General features: G+C 51.2%; 1 protein-coding gene across 4 annotated transcripts; it reads left to right on the top strand.

Moving 5' to 3' along the window:
• Positions 1 to 11,330: 11,330 nt before the first annotated feature.
• On the top strand, positions 11,331 to 19,635 carry CDKN1A (cyclin dependent kinase inhibitor 1A). 4 transcript variants are annotated; one of them, XM_021684690.2, is made up of 3 exons: positions 11,331 to 11,426; positions 15,909 to 16,355; positions 18,065 to 19,635. In XM_021684690.2, exons 2-3 carry the CDS (start codon positions 15,920 to 15,922, stop codon positions 18,112 to 18,114), a joined length of 486 nt encoding a protein of 161 aa, XP_021540365.1. In that variant the 5' UTR covers positions 11,331 to 11,426; positions 15,909 to 15,919; the 3' UTR covers positions 18,115 to 19,635. The 4 variants fall into 4 exon arrangements, with proteins under 4 accessions (XP_021540365.1, XP_021540366.1, XP_044773224.1 ...); XM_021684691.2 differs by having other exon boundaries at positions 11,351 to 11,426; positions 15,915 to 16,355; XM_044917289.1 differs by lacking the exon at positions 18,065 to 19,635 and having other exon boundaries at positions 11,351 to 11,426; positions 15,915 to 16,600.
• Positions 19,636 to 20,877: the final 1,242 nt, after the last annotated feature.

The raw sequence follows: 20,877 nt of genomic DNA, 5'->3' as shown, positions 1-20,877 counted from the left end.
TCTTCTTCTTCTTCTTCTTCTTCTTCTTCTTCTTCTTCTTCTTCTTCCTCCTCCTCCTCCTCCTCCTCCTCCTCCTCCTCCTCCTCCTCCTCCTCATCATCATCATCATCATCATCATCATCATCATCGGGCTTCCTGCTCAGCAGGGAGTCTGCTTCTCTCTCACTCTCCCTCTGCCTCTCACCACCACTCATTCTCTCTCTCAAATAAATAAATAAAAATCTTTAATTAAAAAAAAGAAGTGAAGATCAATTCTTCCTCTGCTACCCACCATGTAGTTAGCTACATCTAAAACTACGTGCGTGGGATGCCTGAGTGGCTCAGTTGGTTAAGCATCTGCCTTCGGCTCAGGTCATGATCCCATGACCTCGGGCTCCTTGCTCAGCGGGGAGCCTGTTTCTCTGTCTGCCTCTCCCCCTGCTTGTGCTTGCTTCTCTGTACTCACGTAAGATAAACTGAGTGGAAAAAAAAGCAAGGTGCCCCACACTGTGCTTCCATTTGGGTGGGTGATAGGAACAGATGCATACTTGCTTACAGGTCCACAGTCCCTCGTCCACAATCCCCAAATCCAAAAAAATCTCTGAAAACCAAGTATTTTCTTTGGTTTGTGGCAAATTTGTGTGGTAGCAAAACCAGACCTAAAAGGATGTGAAGACATTTGTGGTTGTTACTTACTCCTGTTATCTTCTTGTTTTCCCGGGACTGACAGGGTTCCTTGAACAGGGCTGGAGCAGGGCTGGAACTTTCAGTGCTCAAACCCGGATGGTGAGTCATCCTATACAGAGCCTATAGAGGGTGGGGGAAGGGGGTGTTACCGAGTACATGTATATGTGCCTCATTATCTGTCTGAAATCTGGAAAGTTCTGGATTCTGAAACCGATCTGTCCCCAAGGGTTTTGGCTGAAGGACTGTGGACCTGGATGTTGACGGCCTATCTCTGGCAGGAGACACAGCAGCTCACCACAGCGCCTGGGAAGGAAACGGGTGGCTGCAGGGCAGAGAGAGGATGAAACATTGTCCCTGCATATTACTTCGCATCTTTTGACTCTGAACCATGTGAAGGCATTGTCTCCTAAAAAAAATAAATACAGGAAGTTATGGAAAAGCAAAACTCTCTGCACTTTTGACTAAGCTACAAATAGAATTTTAATTTTTTAAAAAAATTTTATTTATTTATTTGACAGACACAGCGAGAGAGGGAACACAAGCAGGGGGAGCGGGAGAGGGAGAAGCAGGCTTCCCGTCCCGCCGAGCAGGGAGCCCGACGCGGGGCTCGATCCCAAGACCCAGGGATCACGACCTGAGCCGAAGGCAGACGCTTAACGACTGAGCCACCCAGGCGCCCCTGCTACAAATAGAATTTTAAAGATTTCGAAAAACTGAATCTCTGTGCTACCGTCGTGGATGCTGTCAAAACAATATTTGTCTTTCTGATTCTGCTGATTCCAGCGTATCCTGTCCTCAGAGCCGCTTCGTCGACGGAGCCCCGGCTTGGGAGTCGAGAGACTTGCTCTTAGTTTTGTAAACTAAGAATGCTGAGTAGGTCTCTCGGGGAGCAGCAGGTGGCCCAGGGCTCTGGCTCCGGGAGCCTACTCTGCAGCCCCGGGCGATTTTTTTCCTGGGGAGTAGTTGTTATTATTATTTTGAAAAATCAAGAACAATCATGCAAAGCAAGTAGAAACAGGCTGGGTCAGCTGAAAAATGCCCACACGCTCCCGCCCTGGGTCTCTGGGTGATATAATTAGCCGGTTGTATCCAGCGGCGAGTGGGCGGCTCGCTCCCCGAGCACCGGCAAGGCCAGGGGATGATGTAACAAAAGGCTAGCCCGGGCAAGGCCGGGCCTGAGCTGGGCCTCGGGAGATGCTGACGCGACGCTCCGCGGCGGGAGGGGGAAGGGAATGGCGGGGGAGGGGCCCGGGGCCGGGGGGAGTGGGGGGGGCGGGGGACGGGTCAGGGCTGCAGGGTGTGGGGGGGATGGCCCCGGAGGGAAAGCCGCTCTTCTGTTCAACACAGCCTTGAGCACCCCTCCTGCCCCCCATCCCTTACTTGTCTCATTCTCACCGGGGTGGAAGGGTCTGCGGAGAGCTTCTAGAGCTGAGGAAGGGGTTCCTGAGCATGTGGCTAGACTACATCCGGGTTCCCAAAGCTGTGAGGGTGGAGGATGCGGATGATTCAGTCACCGGCGAGATTTTTCAGAATACTTGTGAACTTGTGTGTCGTTGGCTGCCCCTCGCCCAATTTTAATTCAGTAGGTTCAGATAGGGCCGGAAATTGGAATATGTTTTTTTTCATCGTATTGGTTATTATTAAAAATGATATTAACTATTACAAAAATAGATTATGAGGAATAAACCTACCTTGCACCCCCCTCCCCCGGGGAGGGGCAAGCAGGTTGTACACAGCACAACTCCAGGGGGCACTGTCCACACAAGCCCCTGGATGTGGGTGATACAGTCCTTGTTTCTTGTGTCTTCTTCCAGAAAAAGCCCATGTGCTTGTGGGATCTGCACATTTTTCAGAAGGGGGTTCCCTTTCCTCCCACTGTATAGGTTGAGACACACTGAGCTGGAGGGAGCAAGGTCTAATGGGGGGGGGCACCTACACGGTGATAAAGGAGGATTGGGTCCTCCCCGGAGGCTCTCCACAACAAGCCCCCATCCCCCACCAGGTCAGGTCCAGGCGGGGTCCCACAAACCCAGTCAAGAACCTGTCATGGTCTCTGTACCTGCATTTCAGGCAATAAAAGGCCCTTTCTTAGTAATCCTCCTAGGCCCTCAGGCAGTTTTCAGATGGATTTGCTGAGTAAGGGGTTTTCCTGGGTTTCAGTGTTCTCAGCAGACTTTGATGTTGACTAGTAAAAACAAAACAAAACAAAACAAACCTGTGTACCAGAGAGGGGAAACTGGGTCCTGCTGTGTGGCTTTAGACAAGTCACACTGTCTCTTTGTGTCCTGGTTTCCTCTTTTGGGAACTGAGGTACGTCAGGCCTACCTCATGTTTTTTCATACTCTCAGGGAGGTTGTAAGATCACGGATATGAAAGCACCCATTTTATAGATGAAGATTTTGAGGTCCAAGTTCATGCAGCTCAGAGGTGGCACCGTTCTTCTTCCTGTGGTGAGATCCAGAAACTCAGCAGGAAAGACCCTCTTGTAGGAAGATGGGAGACAGAGAGAGGGGCTCTGATGTGCCTCTGTCCCCTGATGTGGCAGAGATGGCCAGCAGATCATCACAAATCTGTGCCCCTATTCAGGGACAACATTGACCCTTGCATCTAGGTGGGGACACGTGACAATTTCTCACCAGTGAAATGTGGGTGGGAAATGATGTATGTCACTTCTGAGCCAGATGTGAAGAAATGCATATGCCTTCTTCCTGGCTTTTCTCCTTCCTCCAGCTGGAAGCAGAGATCCTGAAGTCCAAGGGGATGGTGGAGCCACATGCTGCAAAGAGGCTGAATCCCCGAATCGCCACACAGAGGTCAGCTACTTTCCAACCAGAACACCTTAGTTGTATTTATATGTGTAGGAGAAATAAACATCTTTGGGTTGTCTTGAAAACCAATTTGCAGGGCACCTGGGTGGCTCAGTCTGTTAAGCATCTGCCTTCGGCTCAGGTCATGATCCCAGGGTCCAGGGATCCAGTTCTGTCTTTGGACTCCCTGCTCAGCGGGAAGTCTGCATCTCCCTCTCCCTCTATCCCTCACCCTTGCTCATGATCTCTCTCTCTCAAAATAAATAAATGAAATCTTTAAAAAAAGGAAAATCAATTTGAGAGTTTATTTGTTACAGTGGCTAGTGTCATCCTAATACACACCCCCACTTTTCTTCCTAAGTCCAGTCCTGAGCTGCTTTCATGTACCCAGAAGGAGACATGGGCAATTATTTCTTACAGCAAGTGCAGGGTTGTTAGAAACCACTGAGTGTGGGGAAAGGGAGATGTTGTCTCCTCCTTAGCTCTGAGACTGGGGCCACCAGCATTTGGGGCCTGGGGGTTGCAGCTGTTGGCATTCTGCAATGACTCTGGCAGCATTATGACCATGTATGACGCTCAGAGGCATCATAGGGAAGCAAAGACAAGGACAAGCAGCTGATGGGAGGGTGGGGTCACAGTCAGAGCCTTGGGTCTGCCCAGACTCTCTGCCTGCGTCCCCTCAGCCCAAGCCAGTACTTCCTGGGGCCTCCATTTTTGCCATCTGTAATATGAGTCACGGATGGGGAGCAAGGGAGGGGTGGGAGGGAGGGGAGCGAGGGAGGTGGGGATGGTGCGGAGTGAGGTAACACATCTGAAATCCTGAAATCACTTTCTAAGACTCCACACTGCTGTGCAATCAAAAGATCCAAACCCAAGACCCTTAGAACTTTGATTTATGCAGGGCATATTCCTTGGGAGGTGCTTAAAGATCATTTGTTAGGGAAGAAAACAGTGGAAGATCGCATAATTCCTACTCTTTGGGGGATCATCCAGAAGACAATCCTAAGCTAAAGGGCCTGGGAGATGGGTGGTTTGGGGCTTTGAAGGCCAGCTCAGAGGACCAAACTCAGTGTCACTGGGCAGTTCCCCTTGCCATCAAATGCCCACTCTCAGGTGTCCAGTATCTGAAATTCCACCATTAGTGCTTCATTGCTTTGGATTCCTGTTTGTTCCTCCACAAAAATGCAAGCAATGATAATCCCCAAAATTTGTTCCATGTTACAGACTTGTTCCAATAATCCTGAAAGAGACAGGCCCAAACTCTGGGGGTGGTTTTTCTCAATCACTTCCCCTGACAAGAAGATGGTGGGCAATTCTACTCCTAGGTGTATATCCAAGAGAAATTCTTGCACAGGTACCCCAGAAAATTGGTTGAGAATAATCATAGCAGGGGTGCCTGGGTGGTTCTGTCAGTTAAGCCTCTAACTCTTGATCTCAGCTCAGGTCTTGATCTCAGGGTTGTGAGTTCAAACCCTGCGTTGGGCTCCACACTGGGCATGGAGCCCACTTAAAAAAAAAAAGAGAATAGTCAGAGCCCTGTGCATAATAACACAACATTGGAAATAACCCAAGTGCCCCCTTATAGGAGATGGGGACCACTGGATGTTAAATAACAGTGAAAATGATTGAAACCTGTTTTACTTAGGTATTGCTGCACAACAAACCATGTTAAAACATCATGACAACCACAATCTTCATTTGCTCACAATTCCATAATTTAGGCAGGGGCACATTGGGAATGGCTTGTCTCTACTCCACGTGGCTTTGACTGGGGAGGCTCACCTGAAAGATCAACTTTCAGGATGGTCCCTCTCACAGGGCTGGCACATTAATGCTGTCAGCTACGAGATCAGTTGGGGCCATGTGGTGTGTGTGTGGGGGGCGGGGCGGGCTCAGTGATCTTGCACGTGGCCTCTCCACATGACTTCTCACAGCATGGTGGTCTCAGAGTAATCAAATGTCTCACACATGTCTCAAGGCCCCAAGAATGCAAAAGGAGAAGTTGCTAGATCTTCTTAAGGCTTAGGTCTGGAAGGGGTACAGGGTTATTTCTGTCCCATTCCATTGGCCAAAAGAGCACAAAGCAGACAGATTTAAGGGGAAGCAACTACAAGAGTGTGGATACCCAGAGGTGTACTTCATTGGGTGCCACAGACTTCTTCAAACTGCAACTGCCCACAGCCACATGGATAAATTTTTTTTTAAGATTTTATTTATTTATTTGAGAGGGACAGAGACATGAGCAGGGGGAGGGACACAGGGAGAGGGAGAAGCAGACTCCCCAGTGAGCAGGGAGCCCCACACGGGGCTGGATCCCAAGACCCCAAGATCATGACCTGAGCCGAAGGCAGATGCTCAACCGACTGAGCCACCCAGGCGCCTCCACACGAATAGATCTTAGGTAGGTTATGGTGCAATAACAAATAACCTCCACATTTCAGTGACTTTACACAATAAGGAGTTCCTTCTTTCTCACATATACACCCCACACAAGTTGGAGGGGCACTCTGTTCCACACAGTCACTCGGGAACCCAGGCTGGTGGAGGCTCCACCATGTTGAGGTGGCATCATCTAGGACGTGAAACCTCACTTTTGCCATAGCCATGGAGGGCAGAAAGCCTGGAGAGTTTCACTTGGCCTCAGCCCTGAAGAGACCAATGTCACTGATACTCACATTTCATTGGCCAGAACTAGTCACATGACCCTGTCTAACGTGCAAGGAACAGCAAGGAGGGGCTGGGAGCACAAAGAACAGTGGACCAGCATTACTGTCTTGGCCACATGTGATAAAATTATTGAAAACAAAGGAAAGTGCAACATAAAATTCAAGATAGTGTTTACTACAGGACAGGGGAGGGACTCAACAGGAAGGTGTCAGTGATTTGCAATGTTCTAGTTCTTGGGGTGAGCAATGAGTTAATTGTGTGTGTGTGTGTGTGTTAATTTTATATATATATGTATACACATACATATATATAAATGAATGAATGAGTGAATAGATGAATAAATAAATAAAAGAAAGGACTCAGAAGCAGTGACACTGAAGCCTAATCTCAGAGTGCAGGCCAAAAATGGCCCTTTCGTAAATATTCAGTGAGCTCTGGCTGAGGCTGCTAGGCCTCAAGGTACAAAGATGAATAAAATATGGGCTCAACCCCTCCAGGTTCCCAGCTCAGGGAATGCAGGTGGCACACAAACCAAGCAAGCCAGCAAGGCACAGTGGAACCCTGAGAAGGCCTCCCTCTGAAGGGTCATGTAGGTTGGGTCTTGCAGGTTGGGTCATGCAGGATCAGTAGGAGTTCAACAGGTAGAGAAAGGAGTGGAGGTGGGATAGGTTGGTCACGAATACTCATTCTAAGAACAGGGAATAATACATGTGAGGCACAGTGAGCCCTTCATTCCTCAAGTGGCCTGTGTTCACAGCATTTCCTTTCACCTTCTAGTCCCTAAATGATCTGATCAAGTCATTAACCCTGTGCTGTGCCACCCAGAACCCTCTGCAGGACCCAGGCACTCATTCTCCCTACTGGCTATCGGGAGCATTGGTTGCTGATGCTGATGCTTACAGCTGAGTCCTTCTTCAGGAATCAGCCTCAGATAGGGGAGCTCTCTCGCCCAAGGTCATGCATCCCCAGCCCCCTATTCCAGGGGCAGCCACATGCAAATAACTGGTCAAAGCAGGAGTATCAAGGCCCAGCCCCCTTGCTTCAATTCAGGGAACTCTGCAGGATGTCCCAACTCCAGAGCTCCCCACGGGATCAGCTGGGGCCTCTCTAGGGCCTCCAGTCTCCATCATAGCCCAACTCAACCCTCTGTAGGATCCTGTTTCTTCTATACCCTCACAGGTGTTGAGTGGGGATGTATACCCCCAAGAAACCTCCTTCTGAAGTGGAGTATCTCCACTTCAGAGTGTTTTCTAGGAAACCTGCCTAAGATACTCATTAAAGTGTAAATGATTACTCAATTTCAAGGGATGCCTTTCCTGGGGGTGTTTGTATAGCAATCAATAATAATAACTAATAACCACAGAGTGATTTCTATGTGCTAGGCACTACACTAAGTATTTTGCCTATATGAGCTTATTTAATAAAGAACAGAAGAAACTTATGCCAAAGGAATGAATTTCTAATGGTGAAATTTCAGACTTAGGGAAAGTGAAATTGTCAGCTTAGGGAGACTGGAAGTGTTTGTGTGGCACATATTCTTGTCACAGTTTTCTCTGTCTCACTGTTTAGTAGTCCTAATCTTTTGTACTGGCTGGCTGGCTGGACAAAGCCCCCAGCAAATCAGGGTTGGGGCTCTCAAACTCACACTTCCTAAAAAAAAAAAAAAGAAGCAGCAGGACTTCTACTTAGTAGTGCAATAAATATTTCTGTTCTGTCTTTTTTTCTGGGGTCTCACTTCTTAGGAGTCTGTGTGGAGGTGAATTCCTCCGAAAGCCTAGTACCCCTGTTCGGGACTCTCCAGACAAGTTCTGAGAAATGGCTACATTGTTCCTAGTACTTCCTCTCCCTTCCTGGGCAGCTCCTGTAGCCACCCTTACATCCTCCTTCTTTAGACGTGGGCTTTCCAGCTTTCCCTTCTGTCATTACCTCCCTCCTGGTGGGGGCTGACCTGAAACCTCTTTTTCCCCAGGCAGAGCCTCCCTCCATCCCTAAGGCACCTCCTTCCTGGGGAGCATGCCCGGGCAGCAGGCTGTAGCCCCGACTAGCCCTCCAGCCCTCAGGAACATGTCCCAACATGTTGAGCACTGGCATAGAAGGGGCTGGTGGCTGTTCTGTCCTGCCGGCTGCCTGCTTTGGGGCAAAGGGGCTGTGGTAGGACATAGGAGACCCCCAGAGACCCCAAGGAGACTTTGGTCTGAATTTCTCTGAACAGAAATATGTGGTTTGCAGCAGATCCCTTGGGATTGGCCTGGGATCTGGGGTGTGTGTGTGTATGTGTTTGTGTGTGCATGCACACAGGCATTTTTTGCATCAGATCTTGTGTGTGACTTCTAACAACCTGCTCTTTTGCCCTCTTCATGGCAGAAGTCCTCCTTGAAGGGCCTATCTGGCTACACACTAGAACGTATGGTTGGAAACTTTTTTTAAAAAGTACTGAACAGTATTAGACACTTAGTAGGTACTTAATAAATATTTGTTGAGTTCTGTTGTGCTGGTGGTGGTGGTGAGCTAGAAGTTATAAAAAAAAAATCCCCCACAAAACTCACTTCCCAACAACAACAACAAAAAGAATTATTTCATTGTGAAGTTCAGCACCACAAAACTTTAAATAATTCGATACAAGCCTTCATTAAAAAATTTTTTTTTCCCAAAGTAAACAGACAGACAATGTCAAGTCTATTTGAAATGCCTGAAAGCCAAGGGGATTCAAGGCATTTGGAGGATATGCTTGTCCTCTGCTGGACATTTGACAACCCAGCCTTTGGGTATGTGTGTGTTGGGGGTCAAGGGGGAGGGGCAGTATGGAGAAAGGAGCCAGGGAGGAGGGGACTGGTCCTGGGGTCTTGGCCTTTATGAGGCCCTCCTGAAGTCCAGCTGTAGTCCTGGCCTAAGTCCAATATCAGGCAGTCAAGGGAGTCTGGTGCTCTGCCCTCCCACCCCTACCTGGGCTCCTATGCCCGCAGTGGAGGGGAAGGTCTGTCCTCCCCGAGGTCAGCTGTGTTAGAGGAAGAAGATGGGGCATGTCTGGGCAGAGATTTCCAGACACTGAACAGTCCTAGATGTCCGTAACTGTAGCTGCTCCAAGCCTGGGTTCTATTTTTTAGAGGGATTTCTGTTCAAAGTAACATTCTGTTCTCTGCATTTTTTTAAAAAAGATTTAAAAATCTATTCTATTCTATTCTATTCTATTCTATTCTATTCTATTCTATTCTATTCTATTTATTTTTTAAAGTAAGCTGTATGAGATGCCTGGGTGGCTCAGTCAGTTAAGCATCTGCCTTCGGCTCAGGTCATGATCCCAGGGTCCTGGGATCGAGTTCCGCACCAGGCTCCTTGCTCAGCAAAGAGTCAGCTTCTCCATCTGCCTGCCGGTCACCCTGCTTGTGTTCCTTTGCTCTCTCTTTCTCTGCCAAATAAATAAATGCAATCTTAAAAAAATAATAATAAAGCAAGCTCTATGCTCAACATGGCCCTTGAGCTCAGACCCCAAGATCAAGAATCACATGTTCTACTGACTGAGCCAGCCAGGCACCCACCCCTGTTCTCTGTCATTTTCTTTTTTTTTTAAAGATTTTATTTATTTATTTGAGAGAGCGAGAATGAGACAGAGAGAGCATGAGAGGGGGGAGGGTCAGAGAGAGAAGCAGACTCCCCGCCGAGCGGGGAGTCCGATGTGGGACTCGATCCTAGGACTCCAGGATCATGACCTGAGCCGAAGGCAGTTGCTTAACGAACTGAGCCACCCAGGCGCCCTTCTCTGTCATTTTCTAAAAGCAAAAACTACAAATGTTTTAGGTGAAAGGAGGCAAAAATGGGGTGCTAGAGGAGCTAGTGGTGGGAAGTGGGTGGGAAGAAATGGTCACCTCACTTGCTTCTGGACCAGCAAGAAGCACCAGTGGACATTTCCAGAATTGTCTTTTATCAGTGTCACCTTAGTACACTGCCTGAAAATGAGGGGTGCTGGGTGCTTCCCTCTTTCTAGAGCCACTGAAATAGAGAGGGCAACGAGCAGAGAGCTGGGGGAGGCAATAAGCCTATGCTCTAATCATAGCTATTTATTTGCTGTGTGACCTGAGTCAGGTCACTGAACTTCTCTGAGCCTCAGTTTCCCCAGCAGTGTAAGTGAATTGTTTGGGGGAAATCCAGGAGATAATTTGCTTACCAAATCCTTCTCCCCTTCCTAGCCAACAAATCTGTTGCTATCAGGGGCGTCCAGGTGGCTCAGTCGGTTAAGCCATCTGCCTTCAGCTCAGGTCAGGATCCCAGGGTCCTGGGATTGAGCCCCCATCAGGCTCAGCGGGGAGCCTGCTTCTTCCTCTCCCCTTCCCCCTCTCCCCTTTTCCCTCTCCCCTTCTCCCTCTTCCTGTCCCCCTGCCCCTGCTCCTGCTCTCTCTTTCTCACTCTCCCAAATAAATAAATAAAATCTTTTAAAAAATCTGTTGCAGTCATAGAGATCTCTACTGTTGAGGTGAGAAGGAGGCGGATGTGGGCAGTGAGGAGGAGGCGGTAGGGAGGTTAGTTCAATGTCTAATTTTCCCCATTTCCTGGTTTCCCCTGGAGATCTGGTTGGCCTTTTTTTGAGGATTCCTAATTCCCTCCTTCCTTGAGGCATTTGACAAGCAACAACTTTGCATCCCTTTAGTTCCGAGGACCTTGATTTCCTCATCTGTGAAATAAAGGGGATCGAATCCCGTTCTGGTCTCCATGATGCTTTGTTGGGGTGTCTGGGTTCTTCAGGTCCTGCTTAGGGAGAGATGGTCCAGTGAGGGATCCGCGGGCATAGCGGTGGTATAGCGGGCATTTCTGGGGATTGCAAAGCGAGGTACATCCTTTTTATTATTTATGGAGTTTATCTATTAATGTCACCCCTCGTGATGTTTTCGGGGCTAGAAAAATTGCTCATCCTAAGAATGCCATCCCTTCGTGGGGAGTACCAACTCACACCCCAATTCAAACAACCCAGATTTGTGGCTCAGTTCGTGGGGACATGTGTCAGGCACAGAGGCCCAGGCGCGGGGTGTGGGGAGGAGGCAAGCGCCCTCCTGCAGCACGCGACGTTGGCATCTGAGTTCGGAGGTCTTAGAGCGCCGGCGGGCTGCGCACGGCGACCGGCAGCGGCAGAAGGGGCGGTCCCAGGCCCGCAGTAGGCGGAGCCCTCCGACGCCAATCCTATATAAGGGCAGCGCCGGGCGGTGCCAGCTGAGGTGTGAGCTGCTTCCCGAGACGGTGGCTTGGAGACCGGGAGCCCGGCGCTGATTCACGGAGCCACCGAGACCCTCAGAGGAGGTGAGGGAATCGGGGCAGGCAAGAGCGAACGCGGGGCGGGCAGCTCTGAGCGGAGCGGAGCGTGTCCGCCAGTGTCCGTGCACGTCCGTGTGTGTGTGTGTGTGTGTGTGTGTGTGTGTGGTCGTCACAGGTGAACGACGTGCGTGGGTCTGGGGTTTGCTCCCACCGGTGTCCCTGTGCGGTGCGCCTGTGACGGAGGTCGGGCTGTGTCGGGGACTCCCGGCGGAGAGAGAGCGCAGGAGTGCGAGGAGCCGCGCTCGCCGCGGGTTGAAACGAAGCTGCGGCGAGGGGAGGCGTGGACCCGTGCGCCCCAGACCCCGGCGCGGCTCGCTTGGCGGCGAGCGGATGAAGCCCCTGAGCGCCGAGTCCCGGGAGGGGCGGAGAACGCCGAGCCGAGCAGGTTCACTCGCGATCCGCTCCCGGGCAGCTCTCCGATCCAATCGGTGCCGTCTCCGCCCAGACCCCTGAGGTCTGGGTCCCCGACGCCTCCGTGTCCGCCACCAGCTGGGCGCGGAGGTCAGCGCGGGCTGTGTCCCTGGTCCTTGGGAACGTGTTGGGACACGTCCTTTAAGCGCAATCGAGGAGGTGACTCACGGTGACAAGGAGACCCCGGGAAACGGACTGGGTGAGGTCAGAGCCCCGCCCGGGCTGGGGGACAGTGGCCCCCAGAAGTTGGCTTCCCGGCCCTCCGCGGTCTCTGTTCCCCCATCAGCTCAGTGACTATTTGGCTGGCACACAGTGTTCTCAGGGAAGCTAGGACATCAGGAGGGCCAGGACTGGGTGTCCGGTCCCCGCCTCGGAGCGCACCCTCGGGGACCCAGAGCGGTGGCCCCGCGCGGGGTGGGCTCGCGCCAGCCAGTCAGTTTGAGAAGAGCAGGAGTGGAACACACCTCTCTTCCATCGCGCCCGCAGAACCCCCGCCCAGCCTGCCCTTGGGTCGGGGCGCCGGACTCCGCCGCGGGCTCGGAGCCCTGCACTGCGGGGCAGCGGGGCGTGCAGCCCACGCCCGGGGCAGGGGGACGCGGAGAGGTCACATTGGAGGGTGGGACTTCGGGGGGGCGCGACGCTGCTCAGGAACTCTGACAGCCGCATCCGGGGGCTCCCGGGGCCCCCCACCAAAATGCCCTCTCCGAGGGCGACAGTTCTGAGCGGAGCAGGAGGACGAGTCGTCCTTCGGGAGCCGCCGCCCAGCGCGGGCCACAGTGCATCCGCCCTGTCGGGGGCCCTCGGGGGACACTGGCGCCCTCCTCGTGCGAAAAAGAGTCTGGGAATTGGATTTGGCACGTTAAGGTGCCCAGGCAGCTCCCCCGCCCCTTCCCTCCCACGTCGCCTTTCGAGTAGGACTTTCGAGCGGTTTTGTTTTCCTTGCTTTCGTCTATTTTTATTTTCCAGGGATCTGACTCATCCCGTGCTTTGGGCGTGGAGAGAAGGTGGAGGGACCAAACCTCTGCGCGCCTGTGCGTGCGGAGTGTGTGTGTTTGTGTGTGTGTGGTGTGTCACAGAGGAGCGCGCGGTTTCCCAACAGTGGCGGGGCTTTCGGAAGCCTGGCTGGCTCAGCGTGACGTGTTTGCGGCCCCCGGTCCCCCTCCTTCTCCCCCCTCCTTCTCCCCCCTCCGCACCCGAGGGTGACGCTGCAGCCTGAGTGGAAGCGAAGTTTTGGCGGGCGGGGAGCACTTTGCAGGAAACTGACTCATCACAACTCCCTGCTGCTGTCCAAGGCTCTGCCCACGCACCGCCGACCCTGCGCGTGATTTCCTGGAGACCAGCGCCCCCTTCCGGCCCCGGCGCGAATAGCAAACACGCCTTCCCGCGGAATGCGGCTTCGCCCGCCTTTCCTTCCCGCCTCGGTTCTCCTGGGCTGAGCCGCATCTGCGAACGCCCCTTAAGAAGAGTACCCCATTGGTTCAACAGTGTGTACTGAGTGCTTACTGTTTACTTCGGAATTAAAGCTGGTTGAAGTCTAAGGCACAAAGGCCAACAAAGGAAGTTATTTTCAGTTACTTGTTTGTAAAACAAGAGTTTGTGTTTCTGAGTTTTCCCTGAACTGGGAGTTACGATAATGGGAGTGAGATCAGATTTTGATGGGGAGCCTATGAGAGCCATAAGGGCAGGGGTGGTAGGAGAGAGGATACCTGCCTGGATTCTGGTCCCATCTTCAGCTCCTAGAAGCCAGGGAATATCCAACTTCCTGACAAAATCCTAGGCAGGCTCCTCCTCCTTGTGCCAGTGAGACACTGAGACCCAGAATGTCCGTTTGGGGCATCTCCTGTGTACCCTCCCTTGAATGGCACCCCAAGAGTGCTCATCTGCGGAACTGCCAAATACCTGCTTAAATCCCGTTTAATTTGAGTTAAGTTAATCTGGGGAGAGACGGAGCTATCAATCTGTATTTTTAAAAAGCTCCCTAAGTGATTCTGCTGGGCGGAATCACAGAAACCCCTTCCTGGGCTAGGAACACAAAATTAGAGAGGGAGTGTAGATGAACACCAGAGCACAGAACCACAGCAAACAGGCCTGGGTTCAAATCCTGGCTGTGTCACTTGTGAGTTGTGTGACCTTGGGCAAGTTACTTAACTTCTCAGAGGCTTAGTTACTTATGTAAAAAAAAAAAAAAAGAGCAAATATACCCACTCTTTAGGAAAATTAATATTTGTAGACTTCTTAGAACAGCCCCTGGCACATAAAAATATATAAATAAATCCCCATCCTTGCCCTGAAGAGAGTGGGTGAAGGTTATTTGAGGGCTCTGCCCGCTGCACTGCGTAACCCCTCTACGGGGCAGTGGCCCTTGGCCTTTTTAGTTTTCTGATTTGGGGGCAAGCCTCATATCTCTCCAAACTCTTGCCCTTTAAACTTGGTCTGAGGTCACCTAGTGCCTCCCCCTCTCCCATAAGCTGTGAGAGGTGGGGTGGGGGAGGGGTGACTGGGGCAAGGGTCCAGGGCTTCCTGCCCCAGGAGGTCACTCAGCAGAGCTTTCACCCTCCGAGCCTGCAAAGCAGGACTTGTCCTCAGGAAGACCCAGTCTTGCCAAGGCTGCACAGCCGCTCAGCCCTGGCGTCAGGCCAGAACAGGGCAGGTGGGTGCCAATGCCTCATCATGAGCAGACTCACCCTCAGTTTTCCCTCTTCTGAAGTGGGAGGAGAGGAACCGGGTAGACCGGCCACCTCTAATTTTCTGTGCCTGCCAAACGGGTTCCTTGGATGCAGCTAACAGGGGGCAGGGGCTTCCAGGCTGTCTAGACTTCAGATCACCTGATGTGCCTGGCAGGATGTGGCTCAGCCTGGGAGAAATCATCACCCTGCCCTGCCCAGCCCCTCCTCACCCCCAGGCCTCCCGCCTGATGACATCCTTGGGAAAGGCCCTCAGCACACAGCACCTGTCAGCTGCTGTCTGAAAGAGGTGGTGGCCAGGGGGGAGCGACGTGGAGAAGGCTCAGGAAGAACTGAACACAGAGAGAAATAATAACACTTCTGTTTTCCAAACAGTTCTATATACCAGCTGCTTCTCTAAGCATGTTACCTATAGTAACTCCGTTAATCCTCACATATGTCCTCTGAGACATGCACTAGTACTGTCTCCATTTTACAGATGAGGAAAATAGAGCCCAGAGAAGTTAAGCTACTTGTCCAGGGTCGCCCAGCAGAGCCTGGATTCCAACCGAGGCAGTCCTGCTCCAGAGCCCTGGCTCTAAACCACAACATACAGCCTCTCACCTCTGTTCTATTGCCTTGCCTGATGAAGGGACTCCCTGACCAAGTGCTTGACCGTGCTTCCACGCCCCATTTTATAGATGAGAAAACTGGGGCCCAGAGACATTAAGTGACTTTTTATTTTCTTTTAATTAAAAAAATTTTTTTAAGTGACTTTTTAAAGTTTATGTAGTAAGCAGCAGAGCTAGGACTAGATCTTAGGTGTTTTTTTTTTTTTTTTTTTTTTATCGCAAAGTCCAGGGTACTTTTGAATTTCAGAACAGAGTTATCCCACATGGGCATCTGGGTAGAGGGATTCAGGAGGCCAGAGGAGCAGTCAGCCTGTCCTTTCACTCGGGACCTGACCTTTTGGCCAGGGCTAGGGTTGGGAAACTACTGGACTCTGGCAATTCACACGTACTTGGGGCATTCACGCCCATGAGGGACACCTCGGGGGGAAACAAATTGATTTTAGCTGATAATACCCGGTGGTAAACAGGACTCTGATCCCTGCTATTGCAATAAACTTGTCTTTGTTGACATAACTTGTCCTTCAGCTGCCCACTCCCCCAGTGACCTGGGGGTGCCAGGATGGCTGAGCTCTGTCCCCACCCAGTGGCTGTTGACTGGGGGTTGGAGGTGGCCTGTGGGAAGGAGACGGTGGCACATCGGCTGGAAGGAGCCAGAGAGACCTCGTGTTCTAGCAGGAAGACGTCACCCGAGCTCTCACAGCAAAGCGCAGCCTGGTAAGATAGGGCGCAATTTCCCGAGTGACCGGAGCCTTGTGTCTCAGCCGCAGGTGCCATGGCGGAACCGTCCAGGGATGCCCAGCAGATCCCGCGTGGCAGCAAGGCTTGCCGCCGCCTCTTCGGCCCCGTGGACAGTGAGCAGCTGCGCCGAGACTGTGATGCACTGATGGCCGGCTGCGTGCAGGAGGCCCGGGAGCGATGGAACTTCGACTTTGTCACCGAGACACCGCTGGAGGGCGACTTTGCCTGGGAGCGCGTGTGGGGTCTGGGCCTGCCCAAACTCTACCTGCCTCCGGGGCCCCGGGATGACCTGGGAGGGGGCAAGCGACCCAGCCCCTCGCCTGCCCTGCTGCAGGGGACCGGTCAGGAGGACCACCTGGACCTGTCGCTGTCCTGCACCCTCATGCCTCATGCCCCTGAGCGGCCCGAGGGGTCCCCAGGGGCACCTGGCACCTCTCAGGGCCGAAAACGGCGGCAGACCAGCATGACAGGTGAGGATGGGTGCAGGGAAGGACACTGCAGGGACTCTCAGAATTCACGGTGCAAGGGCTGACCTGTCTGGTCCAGCTCGCTCATTAGGCCCAAGGGGAAACGGGCCCAGAGGGAGGAGGCAACTCACCTGGGGTCACAAAGCAGGTCTGCAGCCAAGACCAGCTAGCTAACATTTATTGGGAACATTTAATATATGCCAGGCCCCTTGCGAAGGTGAATTTCTAAAATGGTTTTCTTTTTCTTTTTCTTTCTCTTTCTTTCTTTCTTTCTTTCTTTTCTTTCTTAGATTTATTTATTTATTTATTAGAGAGAGAGCACAAGCAGGGAGAGGGGCAGAGAGAGAGGGAGAAGCAGGCTCCCCACTGAGCAGGGAGCCCAACACGGGGCTCAATCCCAGGACCCCAAGATCATGACCTGAGCTGAAGGCAGACACTTCATTGACTGAGCCACCCAGGTGCCCCTAAAGTTGTTTCTAGGGTGGATTTCATTTAATCCTTAGAGCAGTGCTATAGCAAATGACATTCTTGCCACTCTTTTAGAGGAGCGGAAATAAGACTCCGAGAGGTAGAGTGGTTTGCCTAAGGTGCCACAGTGAATCTACAGTGTAGAGAAAACTAATGAGCTATTTCCCACTGCCCTATCCAAACCTAACTCACCTTCCCCATCACACACACACTTCCCATCCGCCTTCCCTGCCTAATTTTTTCTCTTTGGCATTTTGTTCATTTGTTTGCTTTTACTAGCAACAGCTACTGCTTTCTCTTGATGTTGTCCATCTCTCTCATAGGTTATTATCTCCGTGAGAAAGGGATCTGCATCTCTCTTGTTTGTTGCTGAATCTTCAGCACCTAGGACAGTGTCTGGCACATAGTAGGTGCTTGATAAAAAATGAATGAGTGATGCTGACCTTTGAGCACTTATTATGCCAGGTTCCAGACCAAAGCCTTTAGAGAAGGCATTTCATTCAATCCTTAGGTCACTGCACCAATGTCAGCTTCATTTTATACATGAGGAAACAGGCTCCGAGAGGTGCAGTCAAGAATCCCCTGGCAGGGGTGCCTGGGTGGCTCAGTCGGTTAAGCGTCCAACTCTTGGTCCCGGCTCAGGTCTTGATCTCAGTGTCATGAATTTAAGGCCCATGTTGGGCTCCATGCTGGGCGTGGAGCCTACTTAAAAAAAAAAAAAAGAATCCCATGGCAAATTTGCAGCTGCGTCAGAAATAACAATACTGACAATAATACTAATAGCTTACATTTATGTGGCTGAGTCATTGTACAGAACACATGTCATGGCTTATCTAACGGCATTCCTAGAGCAGTGCTGTTTAATGGAATTCTGCGGTGATGCAAATGTCCAGGGCCACTAGCCACAAGTAGCCACTGAGCATTTGACATGTGGCTGGTGTGACTGAGAAACTGAACTTCTGATTTTATTTGATTCTAGTTCATTTAACTACATAGGGCTACTGGCTACTGTAGTGGGCAGCTTGGCTTAGAACAGGCCCACGGATGTAGGTCTGGTTATCGTTGGTCACGTCCGTGAAGCGTGGTGGGATGCTCTCTATAATGCCAGAGTCCTCCCCTGAATTTGGCAATGTGTCCCTTTGGCCCTAGGGAAGAGTCCCTGCCCCCTCTGTGTGTGCTTTAGGTGGATAGCTCTGCTGGGCCCTCTGCCTCCTGCTCGGCTGACTTCTGTTTCCTCTTTCCAGATTTCTATCACTCCAAACGCCGGCTGATCTTCTCCAAGAGGAAGCCCTAATCCACCCACTGGAAGCCTCAAGCTCCTAGAAATGAGGGGTCCCCCCCCAACCCCTCCGCCCTCCCCTTCTACACCTTTTGCCTTTAGCCCTCCAGTTGTACGTCTTAATTATTATTTGTGTTTTAATTTAAACTCCTCCTCATGTACATACCCTGCTTGCCACCACCCTCCCCCCACTCCTCCCCAGCCTTTGGCATTTAGAATTATTTAAAAAACCATTAGACAGCAGAATGATAGGCTTATTAGAGTGCTAGGTATTTTTATTATGTGAGCTATTATTTAAGATGTCTTCATCCTGTGCTCCCCACTTCCGCTCTCCCAGAGGTAAGGTGGGGCTGGCCTGACCCTCTCCTGCTGGGTGGTGCTCTCTGGAGGAGCCCGGCTCCTTCTGCTCACCGCCTCATAGGTGTTATGAAATTCCACCCCTTTCCTGCATTCCCAAACCCGGATTCTTTATAATTTGAGAAGTAAATAGATAGCACTTTGAAGGGGGCTCAGCAGGGTGGGGGCATCATCAAAACTTTGGAGTCCCGTCACCTTCTCTAAGGTAGGGCAGGGTGACCTGTGGGCACAGCCTGGAACACGGCTGGGGACATGGCACTCTCTCCTGGCCCTTGATGCCCCACTCTGTCCTGTGAAGGCATGGGGGAAGGTAGGGTCCCGTAGCAAACCACCCCACCTCCCCTCACCCCCTCTGCCACCCACAGGGGAGCCAGTCTCAATGTTTGGCCTCCCCTGCACTTTTCTAGAAGCCCCAGATGCCCTTCTTTTCCAGCTGGGCTTTCAGGTCCCCTCTCTGCTCCCCTCCCCTCCCTCATGCCCTTTTCCTCTAGTACCCTCTCAGCCCTGGGTGGCAGCTCTGGGGTGCCTGTCCCCCCAGCTCAGTGGACTGGGAGGGGAAGGGGTATGCTAGAAGTGGGGGGGGGCAGTTCTACCTCAGGCAGTTCAAGGGGCGACCACCTCCTCCTCTTACCTCCTGGGGCAGAGGTCCTGGGTTGTCAGATAGGTCTTCTTGAGTAGGGAATCTCTGTCAGGGGTATGTTGTGGGGGGGGAGCTTATTTTTCTAGGAGGGAGAGGGTGACCCCAGCCCCTGGAACTCACCCAAGGACTTTCCCCACTGCCCCACCCCCTCTTCCCCCCCCCTTTCATTGCACTTTGAATAGCAGCTGAACAAGGAGTCAGATGTTTTAAGATGGTGGGGGTAGAGGCTGTGGAGAGGGTATGCTAAGTGGGCTAATGTGGGCCTGGGAGTTGTGAGCTCTTGTCTTTCCTGGCACTGAACATTGAGCCCTGGAGGCACCGAAGCACTTAGTGGGTCTGACCCCAGACACCTTAAGCTCCTGTAACATCCTGGCCTGGACTGTTTCCTCCTGGCTCCTCATGTGTCCTGGTTCTCCTGTCTCCACCTAGACTGTAAGCCTCTGAAGGGCAGGAACAAGTCCTATACTGCTCTATGTCCTTCACAGCCCCTCCCACAATGCTGGGTATACAGCCGGTGCTCAATAAATATTTCTTAGTGACTTTACTTGTATTGTGATCAATATGCCTCATCATTTGTAAGAACGAGTAGGTGGGAGTTTTTTTGGTAGTTGTTACAATTCTGACAGTTAAGCATTTAAAGTTAAAAAAAGGTAGAGGGCTTAACAAACAGGAAGACCATGAGGCAAAAGATGACAGCAAAAGAAAAACAAGTAAACATGGCACCTCTGCAAAGATCGCCACGGTCAATATTTTGGTTCACTGTGTGGCCTTTTTAAGTAAAGAATATAATGTTAGTCACCAAGGAAATGCAAATCATTACTCATTGGGGGAAATGCACATTAAAACCACAGTAAGATAACAGTGTACACCTACCAGAATGACTAAAATGAAAAAGACTGACATTGCCAAGTGTGGGCAAGGATAGGGAACAACTGGAACTCTTACACCTTGCAGGCGGAAGTATAACATAGCTCACCTACTTTAGAAAACTGCTTGACAATACCTTCTAAAGATGGCTCCCCTCATGTCTACCCCATGACACAGGAATTCCATTCCTAAGTTTGTTCTCAAGAGAAATCAGTACATATTTCCATCAGAAGACATGTTCATAGCAGCGTTATTCTTGACAGACCCAAACTGGAAACAACCCAAACGTCTATAACGAGAATAGATACGTAGGGACGCCTGGGTGGCTCAGTTGGTTGAGCATCTGTCTTCAGCTCAGGTCATGACCTCTGGGTCCTGGGATCGAGCCCCACACTGGGCTCTGCGCTCAGTGAGAAGCCTGCTTCTCCGTCTCCCTCTGCCTGCCACTCCCCCGCTTGTGCTTTCTCTCCATCAAATAAATAAATAAAATCTTAAAAAAAGAACAGATACGTAAATTGTGGTGGCTCTGTAGTGGAGTACTACACAACATTAAAAAGAACAAAGTGACCCACAACTCTAATCTTTGACAAAGCAGGACAGAATATCCAATGGAAAAAACACAGTCTCTTCAACAAATGGTGTTGGGAAAACTGGACAGCCACATGCAGAAGAATGAAACTGGGCCACTTTCTCACACCATACACAAAAATAAATTCAAAATGGATGAAAGGCCAGATGTGAGACAGGAATCCGTCAAAATCCTAGAGGAGAACACAGGCAGCGACCTCTGTGACTTCGGCCTTAGCAACTTCTTACTAGACATGTCTCTGGAGGCAAGGGACACAAAAGCAAAAATGAACTATCGGGACTTCATCAAGATAAAAAGCTTCTGCACAGCAAAGGAAACAATCAAC

The sequence above is a fragment of the Neomonachus schauinslandi genome, chromosome 8 (assembly GCF_002201575.2).
Source record: "Neomonachus schauinslandi chromosome 8, ASM220157v2, whole genome shotgun sequence".
Taxonomy (NCBI): domain Eukaryota; kingdom Metazoa; phylum Chordata; class Mammalia; order Carnivora; family Phocidae; genus Neomonachus; species Neomonachus schauinslandi.
Note: the sequence above shows the minus strand (reverse complement) of the source record. Positions and strands in the feature narration are given on the sequence as shown.